This window comes from Hyla sarda, chromosome 5 (assembly GCF_029499605.1).
Source record: "Hyla sarda isolate aHylSar1 chromosome 5, aHylSar1.hap1, whole genome shotgun sequence".
NCBI classification, from domain to species: Eukaryota; Metazoa; Chordata; class Amphibia; order Anura; family Hylidae; genus Hyla; species Hyla sarda.
In genome coordinates, this window is record NC_079193.1 from 236,631,977 (window position 1) to 236,656,279 (window position 24,303).

Below are 24,303 nucleotides of genomic sequence, written 5' to 3' on the forward strand. Positions count from 1 at the left end.
TGGAAATACCTCATGTTGACATTAAGTGCTGTGTGGGCTCGCAACATGGCTCAAGAGGGAAAGAGCAACTGTGGGATTTTGGAGGGCGAATTTTGCTGCCTTGGTTTTTGGGAGTAATGTTGCATTTAGGAAGCCCCTATGGTGCCAGAGCAGCGAAAAACCTGCACATGGCATACTATTTGGGAAACTACACCCCTCAAGGAATGTAACAAGGGGTACAGTGAGCGTTAACACCTCACAAGTGTTTGACAAGTTTGCGTTGAAGCTGGACGTGAAAATGAAAAAATGTTTAGTTTTTTTTAACACTCAAATTATGGTGTTACTCCTCCAAATTTTTCATTTTCACATAGGTTAATAGGAGTAAATGGACCCCAAAATGTGAAGCCCAATTTTTCCTGAATAAGGAAATGCCCCATATGTGGATGTAAAGTACTCTGCTGGTGCACTACAGGTCTTGGAACAGAAGGAGCAACGTTGGGCTTTTGGAGAGAAAATTTCGCTGAAATGGTTTTGGGGGGCATGTCGCATTTAGGAAGCCACTTTGGTGCCAGAATAGCAAAAAAACACAAAAAAAAACACATGGCTTACACCCCTCAAGGAACGTAACAAGGGGTATAGTGAGCCTTAACACCCTACAGGTGATTGACAAACTTGAGTTAAATTGGGACGTAAAAATGAAGAAAAAAATTTCTCACTAAAATGCTTGTTACCCCAAATGTTTCATTTTCACAAGGGGTAATGGGAAAAAATGTCCTCCAAAATTTGTTACTCCATCTCTCTGGAGTAAGGAAATACGTCATATGGGGATGTAAAGTGCACTAGAGGGTCCAGAAGGGAAGGAGTGACATTGGGCTTTTGGAGAGCGAATTTTGCTGAAATGGTTTTTTGGGGGGTATGTTGCATTTAGGAAGCCCCCCTGGTGCCATAACAGCAAGAAAACGCCCACATGACACACTATTTGGGGAAACTACATTCTTTAAGGAATGTAACAAGGGGCACAGTGAGCCTTTACACCCCACATGTGTTTTGACAAATTTTCGCTGAAGTTGGATTTGAAAATACACTGAACCCTTTGTACTGTAACTGGTGCACTCCTAAGATATATTGCTACTGTAATATCAATATTCCACAACACCCCCCCCCCCCCCAAAAAAAAAAAAAAAGGCCATTGGATAATCATAATGTTGTATTGTGCAGAGCATTCTGGGACATAAAATGTAAGTTAGATATCAGGAGCCATACTAGAACTAGAAGACTTACAAACCTCCTAGGTCACAGTGGTCCGTTTTCTTGATAAAGGGGTCTCTACATAAAAATCTTTTTGTACACGGGTATTTACAATGACCTTCAGTGTCATAGTAATAGGATTGCTTTGTACTTTTTTGTAGACAGGAGCCAATCAAAGAAAGCATCTAAAACATAGAGAGCAAACACTTCTTTAAATGTTGTACTGAATTTTAAACCACCCAAGTAAAAAAAATTCTTTCTGTTTAGCTTAACAACAAAACTTTTGTATAACAAAAGATATAATTGCGCTTTTTCATTTATTTATTTATTTATTTATTTATTTATATTAACAAACAAAACCTGTGATAGACTTTGCTGAACTCATGAAGTATGTTGTTTATAATAAAGATAGAAGATATAAAAGTTCCGTCTGTGGGAGTTAAATTGAAAAGCTAAATTGGTGTAATTTCAGGTTCAATTGCAGTCATAACATTTCCATTATGCAAAAAAAAAAACATATTTTTTTTCCGCTCTTTTGAAAAGTGAAGATAATTCACACCTTTTTACTCAAGGGTCAAAAATATTTGTATTCATGCATATATATGGACTTTTCACAATGACTTCTGCTTATTCTCTGCATGAAAGGGTTTAGCATTTTTGCCTCCACTGCGCTCTTTATTAGCTTTTGTGAGTAAAATACCACTAGACATATATATATATATATATATATATATATATATATATATATATATATATATATATATATATATATATATATTATGACTCAATGGCTCCCCATGATGGTTATACATTTTTCTTCGCTCTGTCTACGCGAGCGATTCTAAGGATTGAAATGGCATAGTAAATCTCTATCCAGATTTAGAACCTCTCACTAGTTGCTCTATTTATGTGAATTTGAAAGCACGTTTAGGGTATATGTTTGACTATTTCTAGCCAAAAAAGAACAACAAAAACAATGAATCACTTTCCAAAAGGAAGTGATCTCGAGATCCCACATTCATTCAGTACAAAACAAGTTCTGCTACCACATGGAAGCTTTAGTTTTGTTGCAGCAGCTGCACACAAGCATGTGAATCTACCTTAAAGGGGTAAAACGAAAAATCCAATGGATAGGGGATAAGATGTCTGATCGCGGGGTTCCTGCCGCGATGTCCGGGCTAGCTTCGGCGGCACTGGAACATGTAAGCTTGGAGCTTCCATGTTCGAGACGTCATGCCACGCCCCCTCATGTCTATTGGGGGGGGGGGGCGTGATGACTAGTACATAGCCATGGGGCCTCCTCCCATAGACATGAATATGGGGGTGTGGAGGCTGTAGTCGCCAGTCATCTGGCACGGAGTGGGGTGCATGGATGACCGGGGTGCCGCGCCGCAGATCATGGATCCTTCGGATAAGGGAATAAGATGTTTTTCGCCAGAGTACCCCTTTAATACATAGACTCTGATTGCAAGTGATTGGCTCTGAATAAAGACTGTCTTTTGTTTAACCTCTGGGGCCAATCATTTTGTCAGGGCTGGCCCACCGGAGGATCCTCTGACAGCCAGTCCAAACCTGTGTGCTATGGTGTTTGGTGATAACACTGCGCAGGGTTGAGGAGGGGAGCCCCACGATTATGGTAATAGGGGAAATGATCAATAGGAGCACATGAACTTAAATGTAAGAAGGAAAAACTGCAGGATATTCAGGTTACTGAGAGTAACTCAGACCTGTTGTATAACTTATGGCTACTTACCATTCCTCTATACAGCTGGGACACAAGACCTGGAATAAAATTCTGTTCTGATTTAATGAATGTTATCTGTAAAACTGACAAGAACATGGTCGATGGAATCCCTGCACAGACCTCTCTTCTCTAACCTATGGGACTTATCAGGAGGCAAATAATTGACACGACATTATTTCCTGAAATGCCACAAGTTATTTGCTGCATTGGGATCATCTCCGCCTTTTTTTAGTTTAATTAAAAATGGCATCTTACAGATGGATTTTCAATGGTTTCGTTGATCAGAATAAATACCACTCCTCATGTTTTGGGCGCATCGGTCATTTGAGAGATGACCTCGTCTTTTGTCATTTTCAGGATATTGCATTCTGAGACACAATCTCCAGTTCTCAAATAACAGCTTATGCAATAAATAATGCCAAATAATGAGTAGAGAGAACAGATGTAGAAGTCTATTGACGTGAAATGCTTTTTTGATATTTGTTCTGAGGTTTTTCTATTAGAAATCATAGTTGCAGAAACAAAATCCTAGTAATACCTGGTAGCTTTTTACAGTCTGCCCTATGTAATTTGATTTATCAAGCAACTGATCCCCTGTTATGTTTGCATTGTGTAATGAACCTCTCACTTTTCACAGAATTGCACATATTAATACCACTTTAAAGAAACACTATAGAAATACAATTAGAGACATAGTTTTATTTTATTTAACACACATGATTAAAGCAAACCAAGGACATAAAAACCATTAAAAAGGCACAAAGGCCACTCCACAACAGGGGGGACCCCTTAGAGAAAGGTGGCTTTCACTCCCGGGACACCCGCACAATATACAGATGTACACCCACCTGTCCATTCTCCATCTCTTGTCTCTAGCCCATCTCTCTCAGTTCTACCAGGTCGCACGCTTTACCTTTTGGCGCTATTACAGGTTGTATTATTAGTAGCCTATATAACTGGGGGAGTGTTTATCTGCGATTATGCACTTTATTCTGTGACTTTAAGGGCTATGTGACTTCATCAATTATGTTGTTTATTGTGTGGGTGTCCCGGGAGTGGTATCCCTCTTTCTCTAGGGGGTCTCCCCTGTTGTGGAGTGGTCTTTGTGCCTTTTTAATGATTTTTATGTCCTTGGTTTGCTTTAATCATGTGTGTTGAATTAATAAAATAAAATTACATCTCTAATTGTATTTCTATAGTGAATGTGCACGTTTTTGGTATATCTCCTTTTTCTTTAAAGTGGTATTATGTATATTGATATACTTAGCAGCACCCTGTGTACTAAGATACTTGCTGAGCTATTTTTCTTTAATCTTTTCTCTCTTGTGGGCTTTAGAACCAATTACTCCACTTACAATGGTCATCCTAGAACCAATGAAATTTGTAACTTGAGGGACCACCGTATTTTCGCATCTTTCCTTCTACCACTTACGTTGGGCAATCCACAGCATTTCATACAACTCAATGGGCCTGATTTACTAAGACTAGAGTGTAGTTTCCTTTGTTGGGTTTTACCGATATTTTCTGGTATTTACTAATGTTTGCCTACATTTTGCACTTTTTCCTATATTTTTGCTTTGAGCTGGCGAGGGGAGGGGTTTCCAGAGCTCAAATCCACCACATTTTCTGTGGAAACCTTAGTAAATATGTTGTCATTTTTTGAAAATGTCTGACACTCCCCCTTTTCTGTGACCATGCCCCCTTTCACGATGACCACACTTTTTTTCAGGTTTTGGAGTAAAATGGAGTGGTTGTTTTTTTTTTTTCAATTCTGGCTCAAATTTTAGCCCACAACCCGACAAAACATGTTGGGTTTACAATAGTAAATCAGGGCCAATGTGTTTGTCTTCACAGGAGCTGTAGTTAGATTTCAACTAAACTTAAAATCAAAGTTTCAAACACTTTAGGGATCTATTCACATGTACAGTATTCTGCGTGTATTTGATGCACAGGATTTAAGACCGCAGATTTAATGCTTTGTTCAATCATTTAATTTCAATTTAAATCTGCAACATTTTTATAGGCAGCTTCAAATCCTGTGCAGGTGGGTATACACAACTGACCTACAGTTAAAAGAACTGAACAATAAGCTCCAGATCAATAGTCAAGTACCATAGGCTACAATAGACAGAGACCATGCATATGCAAATAGGAAATGGGTCGGGACACCGGTCACTGAGATGAATTTGGGATCCCTGGATAGAGTCAAGGGCCCCATTAGTGTAATAGAGAATGTATCTGCATCTGCAGTGTCATTGTACTCCATCACAATGTACAGTTGTGTTCTCATACCTTCTTTTTCATACACTATCCTTTAAAAATATATAAAATAGAATCCAAAATAGTTCTCAGCATGCCATAATGTTCCAAGACATGTGGCTATGTTATAGGTTATGTGGTACTTTGAAGAATCTAATGTTTTTTTTTTTTTCTTTTGTAGACTTCGATATGAACTACTTCTGGCACTGGAGCAGATTTACAGACTATATGCAGTGTGTGCTGGCATTTACTGCAGTGACTGGTTACATCACCTATCTATCGCTGGACTCTGTGCTCTATGTAGAAACCCTGGGCTTTCTTGCAGTGTTTACTGAGGCAATGCTGGGAGTTCCTCAGCTCTATAGGAATCGTCAGAATAACTCAACTGAAGGAATGAGGTAAGTGTTATGTCTCCTATTTAATATAGTTAGGATAGCTTCCATGCCCCAACCGTGGGTCAAATGACCCGAACTGAAAGCATCCCCTTGATGCTATTATTTTGGTCATTAGACCTGCGGTCAGGTCAGGGGGTAGTGCTGGGCAGTTATTACTGAATTGTGCTGCACTGAGTGGGCAGTTAATCAAATAATTGGATTAATTGCCTGGCCCTACGACGTATGGTCCTAATTCGGAAGCAAAAAGTGTGCCACTATTACACTTCTTTGACATTAGTCTTATATATAGCTTTAATACTTGAATAGTTAAGTTAGGTTTTACTAGAATGTCTGCATATGGGCAGAAGGATTTGCCATTGTATGCCGCAGCATGCTATTCACATTAACGGATTAAATGTAGTTTGCTATTGACTGTTCTGGCTTCCAAAAAATGGACTCAAAAGCATGGTCAGCTGTGCTTTTGGCTCTGTCAAGAAATAGACCAAATGTAGCCTCTGATAGACTGAGTTCAGTCTATTAAATTAAATAGAACACTGTTAATACTGTTAATATGTTGCAGTATAAATCAACTTTCCTATCTGCCAGTATGCTTGCTTATACCACAGAGATACAACCACTTTCTAATGCAAACCTAACCGTAAAGAAAGTGTTTCATTTGAGACCTTTTTGTGATCAATTGGTGTACCAGCCAGCTTTGCTAATCGGGATGCCAGGATAGTCATGTATCTCTCACCACTGCATCACCCAATGATTCTCATATTTAGGAAAAATAGACAGACATGCGTTGTCTTCATAAGTAATCCTGCACACTTTGCATCTATTACCTTCACAGTTGACAGTCATTCCGTCATTCTGCCCCTAGTGACACCTGCTGTGATTTTGTGTAATGTAGTGTGAAATTTTCTTATATCCTTTTGCATTTATGAGTAGTACATAGCTGCATTCAAGAAGTGTTATTGAATAAAATTCCTAGGTCAAAAGAAATTTGAAACAAAGGACGGGCAGCGCTCCGTAGTGTGATACAGTTATTGCACACAAAAAGAGCGCTTACCGCAACCAGTTACACTCAACCAAGTGCAACAATGGGAAAAGGCAATGATGGCAAGGCATCTGCAGCTGCTCCACGTCCAAACCAATGTAACAAAAGAATAGGACCTCCAACGTGTCAACGCGATTCAAAGCACAGGACACACAAGTAAAGGGATCTGAGGTTTATTCACCCATGATGCAACACGTTTCAGAGACTGCTTCATCAGGCATACGCGTTGCATATTGCGTGAATAAACCTCAGATCCCTTTACTTGTGTGTCCTTCGCTTTGAATCCTGTCGAAACATTGGAGGTCCTATTCTTTTATTATAAGAATTTTGCTAGCATACTAGTATATCACAAATGAAATGTGTATTTGTTTGTATAGTAACATAAGTCCATTGATCATTGGGAAATATATTCTCAATAAATGTGAGAGAATGAGAATTTTCAGAAAAGTGAAGATTTTATGGGTATGTGAGTCACATTGTTTATGTGTGGCAGGGCTGGGCAAAACCCTGGAGCCAGCAACTTGCTGCGGGCATCTAACCTACTGGGTGTTTTTTATATTGATTTCTCTGGAAGTTTGTATGGCCTGGCTACTAAAAATATCTGTCTGACTCAAGGACTACATTAACTGGCTCCTAAAATCTATAGTGATTTGCACACCCTTGGTGGATTGCTTTGTATCATTATCTAAGCTTTCTCTGCACTCCCACTTTTTATCCTTTAATACCACTTGTTTCAAATTTTTTTTCTTACCATTTTCTGTCTGTCCTTTTAGCAGTTTTTTTCATGTATAATAATTATTTTTAAACAAAAGTCCTCAAAGTATTAATGATAAAAATGTAATGCATAAGTAGTATAAAAAATATTGCTGCATGATAATCGTTGGTCCAGAAGTTACAAAACTGTGCTCCTTATGTCAATAATCAGACATACATATAAAACAAAACCACTTGGCATATGCAACTTTATGCTATAGCTTTATGCTGTTCCACGGACTAAATTGCCCATTGACTTTCTTGGTGGGGGGGGTGTCAGTGTGGGCTGTGCCTTGCACAGATGTGCAGCATGGGCGTCCTTCGCTCCAAGCACCTGGATTTATCAAAAACCCTATGCGCCTTAAATCCTGCGATTTTTACACTGGTGTGTGTTTACTGAATACTCCTATCTCCTCTCTTTCTATGTTTAAAAGCAGAGTTTCCTTTTTTTTTTTATACAATGGGGAAAAAACTATGCAGACACATACATGGAAACATGGAAAAAAATTGTGATCAGAATATTTGTGAAACATATTTGTGAAACATTAACAATAAAAACATTTCACCACACAGAAAATTAGCCCCTACAGACCTCCATAGACTGAAAGGTTTAAAAAAAAAAAAAAAAAAAGTGATAGAAGCCACAATTGAGTAACACCCAGTTTTGTTTCTTTTATAGTAAAGAAAAAAAAAACTAGATAAATGTAGAATTGCAGTAGTTCTACTGACCCTCAGAATACAGTTACATGTCTTCATATAGCTATGCTAAGTGAAAAAAATGTATGGCAAGGATGAAAAAATGAAAATAGGCTTGTGTCCGTAAGGAGTTAAACAGAAGAGGAGACGTTGAGTTTTCCTTTTGATGAAAACTTTATTGGATTGTTTTGTAATGTCCTCTGTTATATCTGAGCTGTGTTCAAAGTGAATTTAAGATATTTGCATAATTTGCATATGTGAGCACATCACATTCAAAAACAGTCTTTATAACACCACCCAGGAGCGTTAATCCTTAATGTGACCTTCTGTCTTTCAAGTCACTCGTGCTTTGTTAGGAAACATTAATGAGCCGGCATTAGGGAGACAAAGACACTGGTGATTAGAAGAGAGATTTCCTTTGTTCATGAACACTGAAGATCTTGAGTTTCACCTTGAATAGGTTTTTACGTTCACTCCGCAACTTAGAGAAAGTCAGACCTCCATACACCACCTTCTTCCATCTGATTCCAAGGTAACTTTAACCAAGTTAATGGGGATACTTTTCACTCTGTCATTGATAAACTGACATAATTTATAACTTGAGACTGCAAATGCAATATAGAGTATAGCCCTTTCTTCCAAGGTTGTTTTTATTTTTTATAAAATGATGTTGACATAAATGGAGACGGTAGATTAACTCTGGCTACCAGTTAATCACCCATAATATCTGTCCTCGTGCCCTGGGTTCTCAGTGTTGTCATCTTAGAGATGGCATTGCTAAGAGAGTAATAGAAGAATTATTTATTGGTAGTATTGGAAATGGCTACCATTGGTTGAGGTAAATTTTTAGCCCACTGCTACTATTTAGCCAGGTTTGGTGTTCGAGATTAAAAAAAAAGTTGCAGTACACATACACAACACACACACACACACACACACACTTTACATAGAAAGATAATCATAAAAACACAACTTTTATTTTCATGATATTGACTTTGGGCAGTGCCTTTCACCAACATCTAAAATAAAGATTCAGATCAGTGCGTCTTCTTTTTATATAGGAGGATATTTGGAGAGATAAAAAGATGGTGCTCCCTTGTAACGTATATCAGCTGGTGTGCACCCTCCACCACACCAAAGTGATATACTAACCTGTTGAGTAGTTACACCGTGGTGTACAGCTTTGTAACACCTAGGTGTGTGACTCTGGTAGTAAGGAGGTGATGGTGAATTGTGCTGCTGCACTCTGACCGGTATTAAACTCCCATAAGGAGAGTGATCTGGAATAGTGAGAACACAGGAGGTGCTGCTGAAAGTTTGGACACAAATGAAGGACCCAGGCCAGCACAGGACATAATTTTATTTTTGACAGTAAGGGCGACTCGTTTCGGCACTCTCGTGCCTTCCTCAGATCCAACAAAAAGTACGCCCGGCTGGTGTTGTGGTAGAATGGGGTACTGGTGCATGAATCCTGTAAGCTTGGACCATGCCAGCACACCAAGCTAACAGGATTCATGCACCAGTCTATATAAGGTCTCACAGCTGACAATGCATATCAGAGCAAAAATTGACAGGATGAGGAAAGAACTGCCTGTAGAGCTCAGATACAGGAGGCACAGAGCTGAAGAATACAGCAAAATAAAACTGCTGCACTGTAAACTGGGACTTTAACCCTTTCTTTTTGCCTCATATTTACTTCAAAATATGAAGTTACATTTTACAGTTTATAGTGGGTGAATTAAGTGGATTCATGTCATTTGGCAGAGTTAGTAGAAATACTGAAACCTTCTGAATGCAATATATATATATTACACACACACACACATAGTGGGGAAAAAAAGTATTTATTCAGCCACCAATTGTGCAAGTTCTCCCACTTAAAAAGAGGAGGCTTGTCATTTTCATCATAGGTATACCTCAACTATGAGAGACATAATGAGAAAAAAAATACATAAAATCACAGTCTGATTTTTCTAAAATAATTTATTTGCAAATTATGGTGGAAAAAAAGTATTTGGGCAATAAAAAAAAATTCATCTCAATACCCTTTGTTGGCAATGACAAACGTTTTCCGTAAGTCTTCACAAAGTTTTCACACACTGTTGCTGGTATTTTGGCACATTCCTCCATGCAGATCGCCTCTAGAGCAGTGATGTTTTGGGCTTGTCGCTGGGCAACACAGGCTTTCAACTCCCTCCAATGGTTTTCTGTGGAGTTGAGATCTGGAGACTGGCTAGGCCACTCCAGGACCTTGAAATGCTTCTTACAAAGCCACTCCTTCGTTGCCCGGGCAGTGTGTTTGAGATCATTGTCATGCTGAAAGACCAGCCATGTTTCATCTTCAATGCCCTTGCTGATGGAAGGAGGTTTTCAATCAAAATCTCACCATACATGGCCCCATTCATTTTTTCCTTTACACGGATCAGTCATCCCTGTCCCTTAGCAGAAAATCAGACCCAAAGCATGATGTTTACACCCCCGTGCTTAACAGTAGGTATGGTGTTCTTTGGATGCAACTCAGCATTCTTTTTCCTCCAAACACGACGAATTGAGTTTTTACCAAAAAGTTCTACTTTGGTTTCATCTGACCATATGACATTCTCCCAATCCTCTTCTGGATCATCCAAATGCTCTCTAGCAAACTTCAGACGGGCCCGGACATGTACTGGCTTAAGCAGGGGGACATGTCTGGCACTGCATGATTTGAGTCCCTGGCGGCCTAATGTGTTACTGATGGTAGCCTTTGTTACTTTGGTCCCAGCTCTCTGCAGGTCATTTACTAGGTCCCCCCATGTAGTTCTGGGATTTTTGCTCACAGTTCTCGTGATAATTTTGACACCACGGGGTGAGATCTTGCGTGGAGCCCCAGATCGAGGGAGATTATCAGTGGTCATGTATGTCTTCCATTTTCTAATAATTGCTCCCACTGTTGATTTATTCACACCAAGCTGCTTGCCTATTGCATATTCAGTTTTCCCAGCCTGGTGCAGGTCTACAATTTTGTTTCTGGTGTCCTTCGACAGCTCTTTGGTCTTGGCCATAGTGGGAGTTTGGAGTGTGATTGTTTGAGGTTGTGGACAGGTGTCTTTTATACAAATAACAAGTTCAAACAGGGGCCATTAATACAGGTAACCAGTGGAGGACAGAGGAGACTCTTAAAGAAAAAGTTACAGGTCTGTGAGAGCCAGAAATCTTGTTTGTTTGTAGGTGACCAAATACTTATTTTCCACCATAATTTGCAAATAAATGCTTAAAAAAAATCAGACAATGTGATTTTATGGATTTTTTTTTTCCCTCATTATGTCTCTCATAGTTGAGGTATACCTATGATGAAAATTACAGGCCTCTTTCATCTTTGTTGGAGAACTTGCACAATTGGTGGCTGACTAAATACTTTTTTGCCCCACTGTATATGCTATATATTTAATTTATATTGTAATAGTTATTAGGGATCGACCGTTATAGTTTTTTTTAGGGCCGATACCGATAATCTGTGGAGGTTAGGGCCGATAGCTGATAACTTATACCGATATTCCGGTATAAGTTATCGGCTATTTATCCCCCCGCGACACCGCTGCAGATCATTGATTTAAAGCGGGCGCTTTAAATCAATGAACTGCAGCGGCTTTTGCGGTGCCATAGACCGCCGCCGCCACCCGCTACTCTCCCCCTGCCTGTCCTGGGGTCCTCCTGAGTCCTATCACCGCCACCGCGGCCGCCCCACCGCTCCGCACCCCCTACCGCCCCGCACCCCCCACCACACCGCCCCGGCCCCATTGCCTCTCCCATCCCTGGTTTTTTAATTACCTGTTCCCGGGGTCCACTCTACATCTGGCTCCGGTGGCGTCCTCCTGAGCTGTCACTGTGCGCACTGACGGTGACGTCACGTCACTCGTCATTGCGCACAGTGTAACACATGACGCAGCAGGAGCCAGAAGTAGCGTGGACCCTGGGACCCGGGAACAGGTAATTATAAAACGGGATGGGGGAGGCAATGGGGCCGGGGCGGTGCGGTGAGGGGTGTGGGGGGGGGGGCGGGGCCGGTGCGGGGCATTATCGGATTATCAGCAAGGTAATTACTGATACCGATAATGCCCAAAATCGTGATTATCGGGCAAACCGATAATCGGTCGATCCCTAATAGTTATATTGTTGTTCATAGGGATTAAGGATTATGGGTAAGCTTTTTGTAGTTATTGTTCCGTAACATTACATTTTGGATGCTATTGCAATTAAAATCATAAATAGTTTTACCCTGTCAAATAACGGAAATAAACGCGAAGAGCAAATTTTAGGTCACGAGGAACAGAGTGTTGTAATTTTATTTATTTATTTTCCTAAAAATTATTCAGATTTGTGTAGTGTTCTTGTTAGATTTGGTTATTGCTTGTTATTGTAAATGTGTAATTGACTTCTCTTGTCTCACAACTTTGTGTAGGGCTTTATTAAAAAATGACCTAAAAGAAATAGTTTCCTTCGCTGTTAGTTGTGTAGACAGATTTATTGGGCTTGCAGCTTCTCATTATACTTATTAAAGCAGTCTATATTTTTTAGACTAAGCTGCCATCTCTGAGAGCACTCATGTGCATACGGATCAGGGGAAGAGGTGGAATTCTGTTCAATAGGTATCAGACATACCTAAAACCTATGGTAAACACTGGCAAACTTCAACTACATTTTGCTTTTTGGATGCAAACAATGTTGTTACATGGTTTTCCTGTAATGGACAGCACATTGGTCGACGACTGCGGCCGTTTAAAGGGTATTGCAGCTAGTTTTTGTAGAAACTATGAAAACTTTAGAAACATTGCACATGATTATGATTGAAGGGAAACTGACAAATTGGTCAACCCCACTAAGGCTGGGTTCACACCACGTATATTGAATACGGGGACTGGATCCAGCTGGGAGATAGGAAAACCGGACGCTCCAGTATCCCAGCCGAACTCTGTCCCCATCTCATTCGTTTGAATATTTAAAGGGGTACTCCGGCCCTAAGACATCTTATCCCCTATCCAAAGGATAGGGGATAAGATGTCTGATTACCAGGGTCCTGACATCACGATACTCCAGACCCGTAGTCGTGGCTTGGAGGCTGCTGCGCTGCCTGCAGCTCCCACAGGTGGGTGCTGCATGAAAAATTGCGGGGGTCTCCCCAGCAGCAGGACCTCCGAGATCAGGCATCTTATCCCTTATCCTTTGGATAGGGGACAAGATGTCTTAGGGCCGGAGTACCCCTTCAAGGTCCGGTCACAAAACAGTATACGGGGCATAAATTTGCCGACCGAAGTCACTATCTGACTGAATCTCCCAGCCGTGTGCGGTCCCCTTGTGTAATAAACGTGATGTGAATGCACCCTAAGATATAGCAGTCTTTCAATATGTAAATTAATTCTTACCTGCACTGGAGGTGGCTTCGAAGACTATATTCCCCTTTGACGCCACCCCCTAGGTCCTGGTCACATTGCCCTCCTCATCACTATTCATCTTCTCCTTAATAAGTGTGGCAGTGGAAACAGGACCCAGGGGACGGTGTTAGAGGTGCAGTTTGTCTTTAGACCTGACCCTAGTGCAATTAGTTCTTTGCATATTGCCAAAATATGCTATGTCTGAGAAAAGCTGAATGGATTGCGATAAGGAATACATAGTTTTACTTGGCATCACGCATGCCAAGCCTCTGTATGGTTAGATTGGTGGGGTTGATCCATCTGTCAGTTTACCTTTACTGATACACTACAGCTGTTATAAAGACCTACTCCTATACATTGAAATCAATTAAACACTTATCTTGTATGTAATTTGGCTTTATACCTTCAATAGCTGCTAGCCAAACAACTGTGTGTCATGGTTTCCCCATACACTTGGCTTAGCCAAGCATGCATGTGTCTTTAAAGGGGTACTCCACTGGAAAACTTTTTTTTTTTTTTTAAATCAACTGCTGCCAGAAAGTTAAACAGATTTGTCAATTATTTCTATTTAAAAATATTAACCCTTCCAGTGCTTATCAGCTGCTGTATGTTCCAGAGGAAGTTATTTTCTTTTTGAATTTCCTTTCTGTCTGACCACAGTGCTCTCTGCTGACACCTCTGTCCATTTTAGGAACTGTCCAGAGTAGGAGCAAATCCCCATAGCAAACCTATTGTGGAGAGACGAGCTGCAGCTGGACCTATCTGGCGATGACTTATCTCTTAGGAGAACAGGAGGATTGGACAGTGATATTCAACCTGCCTTTTTTTATCGAACATTAGTCTGGGTGGGGTCGGCCCACTTCTGTCTAAGGCATAATATGACCAAAGTGCTGTAATCAGAAGGAAACATTTTTTTTAGTTAGTATACAGTGCATACCACACCAGACAAGTTTACTTTAAAGGACATCTGCAGCAAAAGACAACTTATCCCCTATCCACAGGACCGGACCCCACGTGATCAGACACTTATCCCTTATCCTGTGGATAGGGGATAAGTTGTCTCTTGCTGCAGATGTCCTTTGTGTGTAGACTTTTTATTTTATAATATAACAAACGCTCCTATCTGTTCTTCGAAGTGGTGCCATCAATACACTTTTTTGAGCAGAAGTTTTACCATTTTTTATGGTTTGATTAAAATCTACTGCTTGATGATTATTTTAGGTATATGACACTGCTATTCCACAATTTTCCCAGCCTCCTGATCACCATTATCACCATTATTGAATGATGTATAACCCTACTGAATTCACAAGATCTATTCATCGGCTATCCGCAGTTTTACTGGCCTGTACACAAACTATCCATAAAGGCTTCTGTTGTGACATTTCATTTATCTGCTGATGATTTCCCTCATGTATAGGATATTATTATTTTATATCAATTACAGTAAGCAAGGCTGCGGGTGAGCTTTCATTTACAAATCATTCTTAAAATTATTATTAGCCTGGGAATGTATGCATCTCTGAAGTGTGATTCTTCTCTTAGAGTGCATTTCACCCGCACTCTATGTAATGACTGTGCTTAATCTAAGGCATGACATTATGAATTGTGCAGAGGAATCGTCCTCACTTTTTATTTCATTATATTTTTTGAGGCTGTAAAAACTGTTTGTTAAAACCTTTATTTCTTAAACCTTCTCAGTGAAAACAACTTTTTTTTAAATCCTATTTTACATGAATCACCCTATTGGGATTTAGAGAATATATCACGTATTTAGTTACTCTACTCCTTTGCTGGAACACTTAAAAGGTTAGATTGCTGTCCTACATCCAGGTTTGTAAACTGAAGAATATTTCTCGGACCTGCTCGGTGTTAGGTCCTAAATACATAAGAGGCTTTTACTGGAAGGGGGAACAACCCTTAGTGCAATTTTATACCAACAGAGCTGATGCTGTGTATCCTCCTTTTCACATCCTATGCTTTTTACAGCTACATAAGATAACAGGGATGCTTTAAAAAGCTCAGGTGCAGGGAAAAGGGGGCAATGCATAATTTGAGCTATATACATATAAATATGTAATTGTTTTTAAATACAAATAAGGTAAAAACTAAACGTATTTGTATTAACAAACACCCATGGATATAGCAAATGCTTGAAAAAATATTTAGGTCTGACAACCCCATAACACCTCTCTAAGTGATGCCAATTGTCAACAAGATATGTATGCATTTGCTAGCAGTTCCTGAAGATTAATAAAAAGGGGGAGTGAGGTAGTTTCCCCAAACTATTAAATTGTATAAAATCATCATTCTATTAGCACTGAACCCTTTTAACCTCTTAAAGGGTACTTCTCATCAAATAAACTTTTGATATATTTTAGATTAATGAATGTTGAATAACTTTCCAATAGCATGTTAATTAAAAATACGCTTCTTTCTATTGTATTTTTCCCGATCAGTCCTGTCAGCAAGCATTTCTGACTCATGCTGGAGTCCTAAACACTCAGAGCTGCCAGCCTGCTTTGTTCACAGCCAAACAGGCTGTGAACAAAGCAGGCTGGCAGCTCTGCGTGTTCTCCTTTGTGAACAAAGCAGACTGGCAGCTCGTAGTGTTTAGGACTCCAGCACGAGTCTGAAATGCTTGCTGCCAGGACTGGTAGGGAGACCCCTAGTGGTTATTTCTTCAAAGTGGAAAATTAAATAGAAAGAAGCCTATTTTTTAATAACATGCAATTGTGAAGTTATTCTGCATACATTAATCTATCAAAAGTTTTTTTGATGAGAGGTACCCTTTAAGGACCCTTGACGTACGCGTACGTCATGACACCCTGGTACTTAAGGACCCATGACGTACGCGTACTTCATGGACAATTCCGGCCCCCCGCCGCGCACCGGGTGGGGATCGGACTCCTAGCGGGAAACTTACTGTAACTCGCCAGTGTGAATGTACCCTAAAAACACTACACTGCACTACCACATAATAAAGTGTAAAACACAACATATACACCCCCTTACACTGTCCCCCCAATAAAAATTAAAAACGTATTGTACGGCAGTGTTTCCAAAACGGAGCCTCCAGCTGTTGCAAAACAACTACTCCCAGCATTTCTGGACAGCCACCGACTGTCCAGGCATGCTGGGAATTTAGCAACAGCTGGAGGCACCCTGTTTGGGAATCACTGGCGTAGAATACCCCTATGTCCACCCCTATGCAATCCCCAATTTAGTCCTCAAATGCGCATGGCGCTCTCACTTCAGAGCCCTGTCGTATTTCAAGGAAACGGGTTAGGGCCACACATGGGGTATCTCCGTACTCGGGAGAAATTGCACTACAAATTTTGGGGGGCTTTTTCTCCTTTTACCCCTTATGAAAAGGAAATTTTGGGGGCTACACCAGCTTGTTAGTATAAAAAAATAAAAAATTTTACACTAACATGCTGGTGTTGCCCCATACTTTTTATTTTCACAAGCGTTAAAAGGAAAAAAAGACCCCCAAAATTTGTAACGCAATTTCTCCTGAGTGCGGAAGTACCCCATATGTAGGCGTAAAGTGCTCTGCGCACCATGTACATTTGAGGCCTAAATTGGTGATTTGCACAGGGGTGGCCGATTTTACAGCGGTTCTGACATAAACGCAAAAAAATACCCACATGTGACCCCATTTTGGAAACTACACCCCTCACGGAATGTAATAAGGGGTACAGTGAGCATTTACGCCCCACAGGTGTCTAACAGATTTTTGGAACAGTGGTACGTGAAAATGAAAAATGTAATTTTTCATTTGCACAGCCCACGGTTCCAAAGATCTGTCAAACGCCAGTGGGGTGTAAATACTCACTGCACCCCTTATTAAATTCTGTGAGGGGTGTAATTTCCAAAATAGGGTCACATGTGGGGGGGGGTCCACTGTTCTGGCACCACGGGGGGCTTTGTAAACGCACATGGCCCCTGACTTCTATTCCAAACAATTTTTTTCCCAAAAGCTCAATGGCGCTCCTTCTCTTCTGAGCATTGTAGTGCACCAGCAGAGCACTTGACGTCCACACATGGGGTATTTCCATACTCAGAAGAGATGGGGTTTCAAATTTTGGGGGGCATTTTGTCCTATTACCCCTTGTAAAAATTTTAAATTTGAGGGAAAACTAGCTTTTTAGTAGAAAATAAAAAAATCATTTACACCCAACTTTCACGAAAAGTCGTCAAACACCTGTGGGGTGTTAAGGCTCACTGGACCCCTTGTTACGTGCTTTGAGGGGTGTAGTTTCCAAAATAGTATGCCATGTGTTTTTTTTTTTTTTTGTTTTTTTTTGCTGTTCTGGCACCATAGGGGCTTCCTAAATGTGACATGCCCCCCAAAAACCATTTCAGAAAAACTCACTCTCCAAAATCCCACTGTCTCTCCTTCCCTTTTGAGCCTTTTGAGAGAAATTGGGTTACACATTTTAGGATGATTTCTCTCATTTTACCCTTTGTAAAAATTCAATAACTGGGTCTACAAGAACATGCCAGTGTAAAAAATGAAGATTTTGAATTTTCTCCTTCAATTTGCTGCTATTCCTGTGAAACACCTAAAGGGTTAACAAACCTTTTGAATGTCATTTTGAATACTTTGAGGGGTGCAGTTTTATAATGGGGTCATTTGTGGGGTATTTCTAATAAGAAGGCCCTTCAAATCCACTTCAAAACAGAACTGGTCCCTGAAAAATTTCGATTTTGAACATTTTGTGAAAAATCGGAAAATTGCTGTTATACTTTGAAGCCCTCTGATGTCTTCCAAAAGTAAAAACATGTCAACTTTATGATGGAAACATAAAGTAGACATATTGTATATGTGAATCAATATATAATTTATTTGGAATATTCATTTTCCTTATAAGCAGAGAGCTTCAAAGTTAAAAAAAATGCGAAATTTGAAATTTTTTCATCAAATTTTGGAATTTTTCACTAAGAAATTATGCAAGTATCGACAAAATTTTACCACTAACATAAAGTAGAATATGTTACGAAAAAACAGTCTCTGAATCAGAATGAAAGGTAAAAGCATCCCAGAGTTATTAATGTTTAAAGTGACAGTGGTCAGATGTGCAAAAAATGGCCGTGTCCTACAGTGAAAATTGGCTGGGTCCTTAAGGGGTTAATCTTTATATGGATGTGAACTGCTCGCACTAGTGTAGTAAACCCTTCAATCAGCTGATCGGTGGGCGCAGTGGCAGATCCGGGGTGGGGGTGAGGGGCGCAATGGGGCAATGGCCCCCCCCCCCCCCATATTTCCCCCATCAGTATTAAGGACATCCCTGTGACACAACGATGCCCAGGTTAACTCTCTGCGGCCCCGTGTTAACTTTAAAAGCTGCCGCGAGGTAGTGCACGCAGGGAGGTCACTGACATCCCATGCTTGCGCCCAAAGGAGTAGAGGAGCATCTATCAGGAAGGAGGACGCGCGCTGGCCAGCATGGTGAGTTACCAGCAGCACGTCAGCTTCGGTGCTCCGACCACCACTCCTCCGGTACCAGGACCTGTTTCTATGGCCTATAGGCCATAGCAATAGATCGTGATCCCGGACTGAAGAGCGGTGGTTGGAGCACTGAGGTGGGGCAGTACACACACATACTGCCTCCAGCCATACACTGTATAAGGCTGGAGGCTGTATGTCTGTGGGGGCCACTGCCTACCTAATGTGTGGGGAACTATGCTGCCAACCTAATGTGGGGGGAACTATGCTGAGTACTTAAACGGGGTACTCCGCTGCCCTAGAGTTCGTAACATTTTGTTCCGAACGCTGGGTGTGGGCTCTGGGCGTCGACACGCACCCTCCCATAGATTTGCATTGAGGGGGTGTGGTTTGATGTCAAGAGGGGCGTGGATATGGCATCACGCCACGCCCCCTCGATGCAAGTCTATGGGAGGGGGCGTGTCGACCACCACACGATACTCTGATTGTGCCTCTCCCGAGAGTAGACTCTGGATCTGCCTCTGGGTGGGAGTGCCTTAAGTTGAACCTCTACTCATTTAATTTAAAGGGCCAATTTTGAAAATGGGTCGATTAGTGGAGAAAATAATATATATATCTTTGTGTCTGTTCTTAAGCACATTCTAAAATGGCCACTGACTCCATTTTATCTCTATACTACTTCTATATATCTTTTACCGAAACTAGTGTAGTGTGTGTATATATATATATATATATACTTGTAACTGCATAAGCAAGGAACTGAAACCTAACCGTTAAAGGTTATATTTGTCTGCTGTGATTTGAACTTTTTTTTCAATGTCCTATGAGCCACCAGCATACACCCAGGTTATGATGCTTGGATGTATAAAATGTTACACATTCTATTATAGGGTGTGACTTTTCGCTTGATCTTCCTTGTGTACGGATCACACATTGATATGTGTTAATAAAACTTATTACCTTGACGACATTGGGAGTTGATTGATCTCTGGGAGAAAGATTCCTGTCAGGGCCAAAAAATTATTTTGATTAAATACATTACATTAAAAAAAATGTTTTTTTTAAAGTTTCTGTGAGGGTCTGTTTTGTAAGGACTCATAATAATCTTTTAATCCCATCGGACTATTTTTTGGTACAAATGTATTATCCCCTAGGAGCATTGCATCTAGATAAGGCCATCTCTGTGTACTCAGGAGCACAATCTGACAGTATGTGGAGGCTGTCCATAAAATAAGGCATCATGCAAAGATATTTTTTAACTATTTAAGATATTCTAAATCAGGGGTCCTCAAACTTTTTAAACAGGGGGCCAGTTCACTGTCCCTCAGACCGTTGGAGGGCCGGACTATAGTTAAAAAAAAAAAAAAATAGATAAAAATAAAACTATGATAAAATTCATATGCACACTTTTATATATCTTATTAGTGGACTACCCCTTTAAGTATGCAGCACAGTTTCCCCCACATTAGGTAGGCAGCATAGTTCCTCCCACATTAGGGTGGCAGTATAGATCCCCCCCCCACATTAGGTTGTAGTTCCCCCACATTAGGGTTGGCAGTATAGTTCCCCCACATTAGGTTGTAGTTCCCCCACATTAGGTTGGCAGTATAGTTCCCGCACATTAGGCTGGCAGTATAGTGCCCCCCCCCCCCCCAAAATTAGGAGGTTGTAGTTCCCCCCACATTAGGTTGGCAGTATAGTTCCCCCCCACATTAGGCTGGCAGTATGTTCCCCCACAGACATACAGCCTCCAGCCATACAGTGTATGGCTGGAGGCTGTATGCCTGTGTACTGCCCCAATTCAGTGCTCCGGTCGGAGCACCGAAGCTGACGTATTGCTGGTAACACTTACCAAGCTGGCCAGCGCATGTCCTGGTCGCTGCTCCGCTCCTCCCCGCTCTGTTGCTTTGGGCGCACGCACAGGATGTCAGTGACGTCCCTGCGTGCGCTACCTCCCGGTGGTCCTTGCGCTTTTAAAGTAAACGTGGGTCCACAGAGAGTTAACAGGGACACAGGGATGTCCTTAGGCAGCGGGCCTGATAAATGTCCTCGGCGGGCCAGATAAAAGTCCTCAGCGGGCCGCATGTGGCCCTCGGGCCGTAGTTTGAGGACCCCTGTTCTAGATAGTCACACATGGTGTATTAGGATTTTTCATTTTACACAATCCCCAGCTGAAATGTAACTCTATATTAATTTTTTTCTGCACACTGCATTTTCTCCTTTGAAACTAAAATATAATGATTAGCAAAATTTGGAAATGTAGTACATTTATTTTGTAGATTCAATGCATATTCTTTTTTACATATTGGGAAAATCTTATCAATTGAGGAATTTTACTTTAAAACTTTGCATTAAAACGCATGTATTTCAGTACACTGGAAATCTAATATTGGCGCAAAAGAACAATGTCTTAGTTAGTTGTACTTGGAAAATGTCCATGGCAGTAGAGAGTAATTTCTGCCAGGGCTGATGCTGATTTTGTGAAAGAAGAAGAGAAGATCCTGTCATTTCACATTCCGCTGTCTTAATATAGCCACCGAGATATGGATTGCACTTTTGTTCTCGAAACAGAGATATTTACAAATTGCAAATGGTACAAAGACAAATGACAAAGTTAATCATGGACGTGATTTATGATCTGGGGGGGAGCATTTGTCTGTATTAAATTGAATTACTGAACCTAAGTTAATTGCAGAAATATAAATGGCCAAAAAAAAAAAAAAACCCTGAGCCCTACTGCTTCCTTATTGCTTCACTGTTTTACCAAAGAACAGATTCTTTTTTATACAGATGAATACATGACACTATCTCTGTCATATTAGGTTGTGGATACTTGAGATAAGTTATTTTATTTTGTTAGATTGCAGACAGTTTTCCAGTAAATATTATTTTGAAGAATTGAGAATACTACTGCAAGTATTAAAGGGCAAACTGCATTCAAAAAAAAAGTCTAATGTAATTGGGAACTCCAGAGCATAATCGGACCACAGTCCTTTATGGCTTCTTCATTTCTTTTGGTCCTCTTATGAAAACCTGTCCAGAGGAAAAGTTGCTGAGTTGCCCATAGCAACCAATCAGATCGCTTCTTTCAGTTTTCAGAGGCCTTTCCAGAAATGAAAGAAGCGATCTGATTGGTTGCTATGGGCAACTCAGTGACTTTTCCTCTAGACAGTTTTTGATAAATCTTCCCCATTATGTCACGTTTGTTGCAGCTGACACTACATTCTATGAGATAAAGGTGTTTGCCCAAGTCAAGCACAGAATGAGACTTCTGCCTCCACTCAGTGTGTAGTTACTGTAAGCACATGATGTGAACGCATAAAGCAAGACATGCTAAGCAGACATTTTGTGTAAAAATCATTGTGACATTGCGTATTTAGAAGCATAGAAAGAGCTGGGATTTAAATCAGTTAAAGGGGTATTCCGAATTTAAACATCTTATCCCCTATCCAAAGGATAGGGGATAAGATGTATGATTGCAGGGGTCCCGCCGCTGGGGACCTCCACAATCTCGGTGCAGCCCCCGGCATTCTGTGGCGGGTGCTGCTTCATAGACTGGAATGTGACGTCACGCCTCCTCCATTCATGTCTGTGGGAGGGGGCGTGATGTCCGTCACACCCCCTTCCATAGACATGAATGAAGGGGGCATGGCCTGACGTCACAAAGGGGCGTGACTGTGACGTCACATCGCCGTCTCTGAAGCAGCACCCGCCACAGAATGCAGGGGGCTGAACCGAGATTGCAGGGGTCCCCAGAGGCGGGACCCCTGCGATCATACATCTTATCCCCTATCCTTTGGATAGGGGATAAGATGTTTAAACCCGGAATACCCCTTTAAGAATAAGGCCATCACGATTTGGCCTTCCATTCCACACATATTTTGGCAGAATCTCAAAATCTGCTGCCGATATGTGTACATGGAGAGGCATGAGCCATATGGACTTTAATGGTCCCAATGTAGACAGCTAGAGACTTTTTTTTAAGTAATTCTCCAAATATATATACAAGTTTCGGTTGGACCCAAAAGCATGGTTTGCCACGCTTTTGTGGTGAATTGTCTTAAATTTGAATGTAAAGAAAGCAAGATCAGCAAGGCCAAGGCAACCATCCAATCCATCCTTTCACCAACTATGATTTCACAGGTTTAGTTTTAACCAGTCTGTTTTGATGTTCTATCCTCAGGATAGGCCATCAATTGCTGGTTAGTGGCAGCACCATACCATGTCCTGCCCAGTGTGCAGAAATATCTCTCCATGCCCTATGTCGGGTCACTTAGGCGAGTATGCCTGCACAACCCCTGTTAATGCCTGCTAGAACATGTAGCAGCACCCCCATGGCCTGTAATGCCTTGTGAAAGTGCACCCAAATACAGATGGTGATGTCTATGCAATGTTAAAATGTAAAGATAAAGTAATTATTTGTAAAAGTGATAATGGACATTAAAAGTAAGCCGAGGCTTGAAGGTGTGGTTCTGAATGAATTCTCAGAAAGGATAATTATGGGAATAAAATGTTCTTGGATTCAGGAAACCTTTTCCCCTAATGTATTTCCTGTAACCCTTTTATTTCTACTGACCACAACCATCCGTTTCCATTCATTTTAAGTATGGGAATTAGAAGTCTTAGAAACTGTCAAGTCATAACATTATCTGGCACCGGTAAGACCTTTTTATCGTAATTTATTAGTTTCCAGTTATTTTATGCGAGAGCTTTGGTCCCTCTAAAGAAATTGGGTACACTTACATTTGCATTTATGGGTCTGTACACCACTAGTTTTTGAAACTTTTGAGTTGTGAAATGTTTGTGTGACACCTTAAATTACAGCCACTTTTTTTCACCATTGAATTCAGATGAAAAATTTGTCAGTTCACATGTTGTTAAATTTTACAGTCCTAATTAGAACAGCTGCAATTAACTTATTTTGGCACATTTTATGTTCCAATAATACTGTTTTTGCTTTATTGCTGTAGACCCCCAAGGATTAGATGATTAACCTTATTATAAAAACAATGGATGGAAAATGGTCCAAATTATAGAAAAAATACCTGACAATTAAAAATGAATTTTGCTTGTTAAATTTTCCTTAAAAGCCGTTGAGCCTCAAAATACATGTGTGAACAAAGCCTTATAGTTTTTTGAGTATTAAAATGTTTTGAATTTTTTTTAATACTGTGTCAATACCTTGTTTCTGTGTATACATTAGTTAGTGCTTATGATTCCGTCCTGGTCCTTTTATAAGATACTGGAGTCTGGGTAGATTACCATTTGTGTGTTTTTTTTTTGTTTGGTTTTTATACTTTTTGACCTGTTTTCGTCTCAGCTCCTAGTGA

General features: G+C 40.6%; 1 protein-coding gene across 3 annotated transcripts in view; it reads left to right on the forward strand.

Moving 5' to 3' along the window:
- Window positions 1–24,303, forward strand: part of SLC66A2 (solute carrier family 66 member 2) — a 94,646-nt gene that overhangs the window by 55,422 nt on the left and 14,921 nt on the right. For all 3 annotated transcript variants that reach the window (XM_056521369.1, XM_056521367.1, XM_056521368.1), the window contains one exon: window positions 5,412–5,628. In XM_056521369.1, the coding sequence (XP_056377344.1) occupies window positions 5,412–5,628 (217 nt within the window). The remainder of the gene's footprint in view (window positions 1–5,411; window positions 5,629–24,303) is intronic.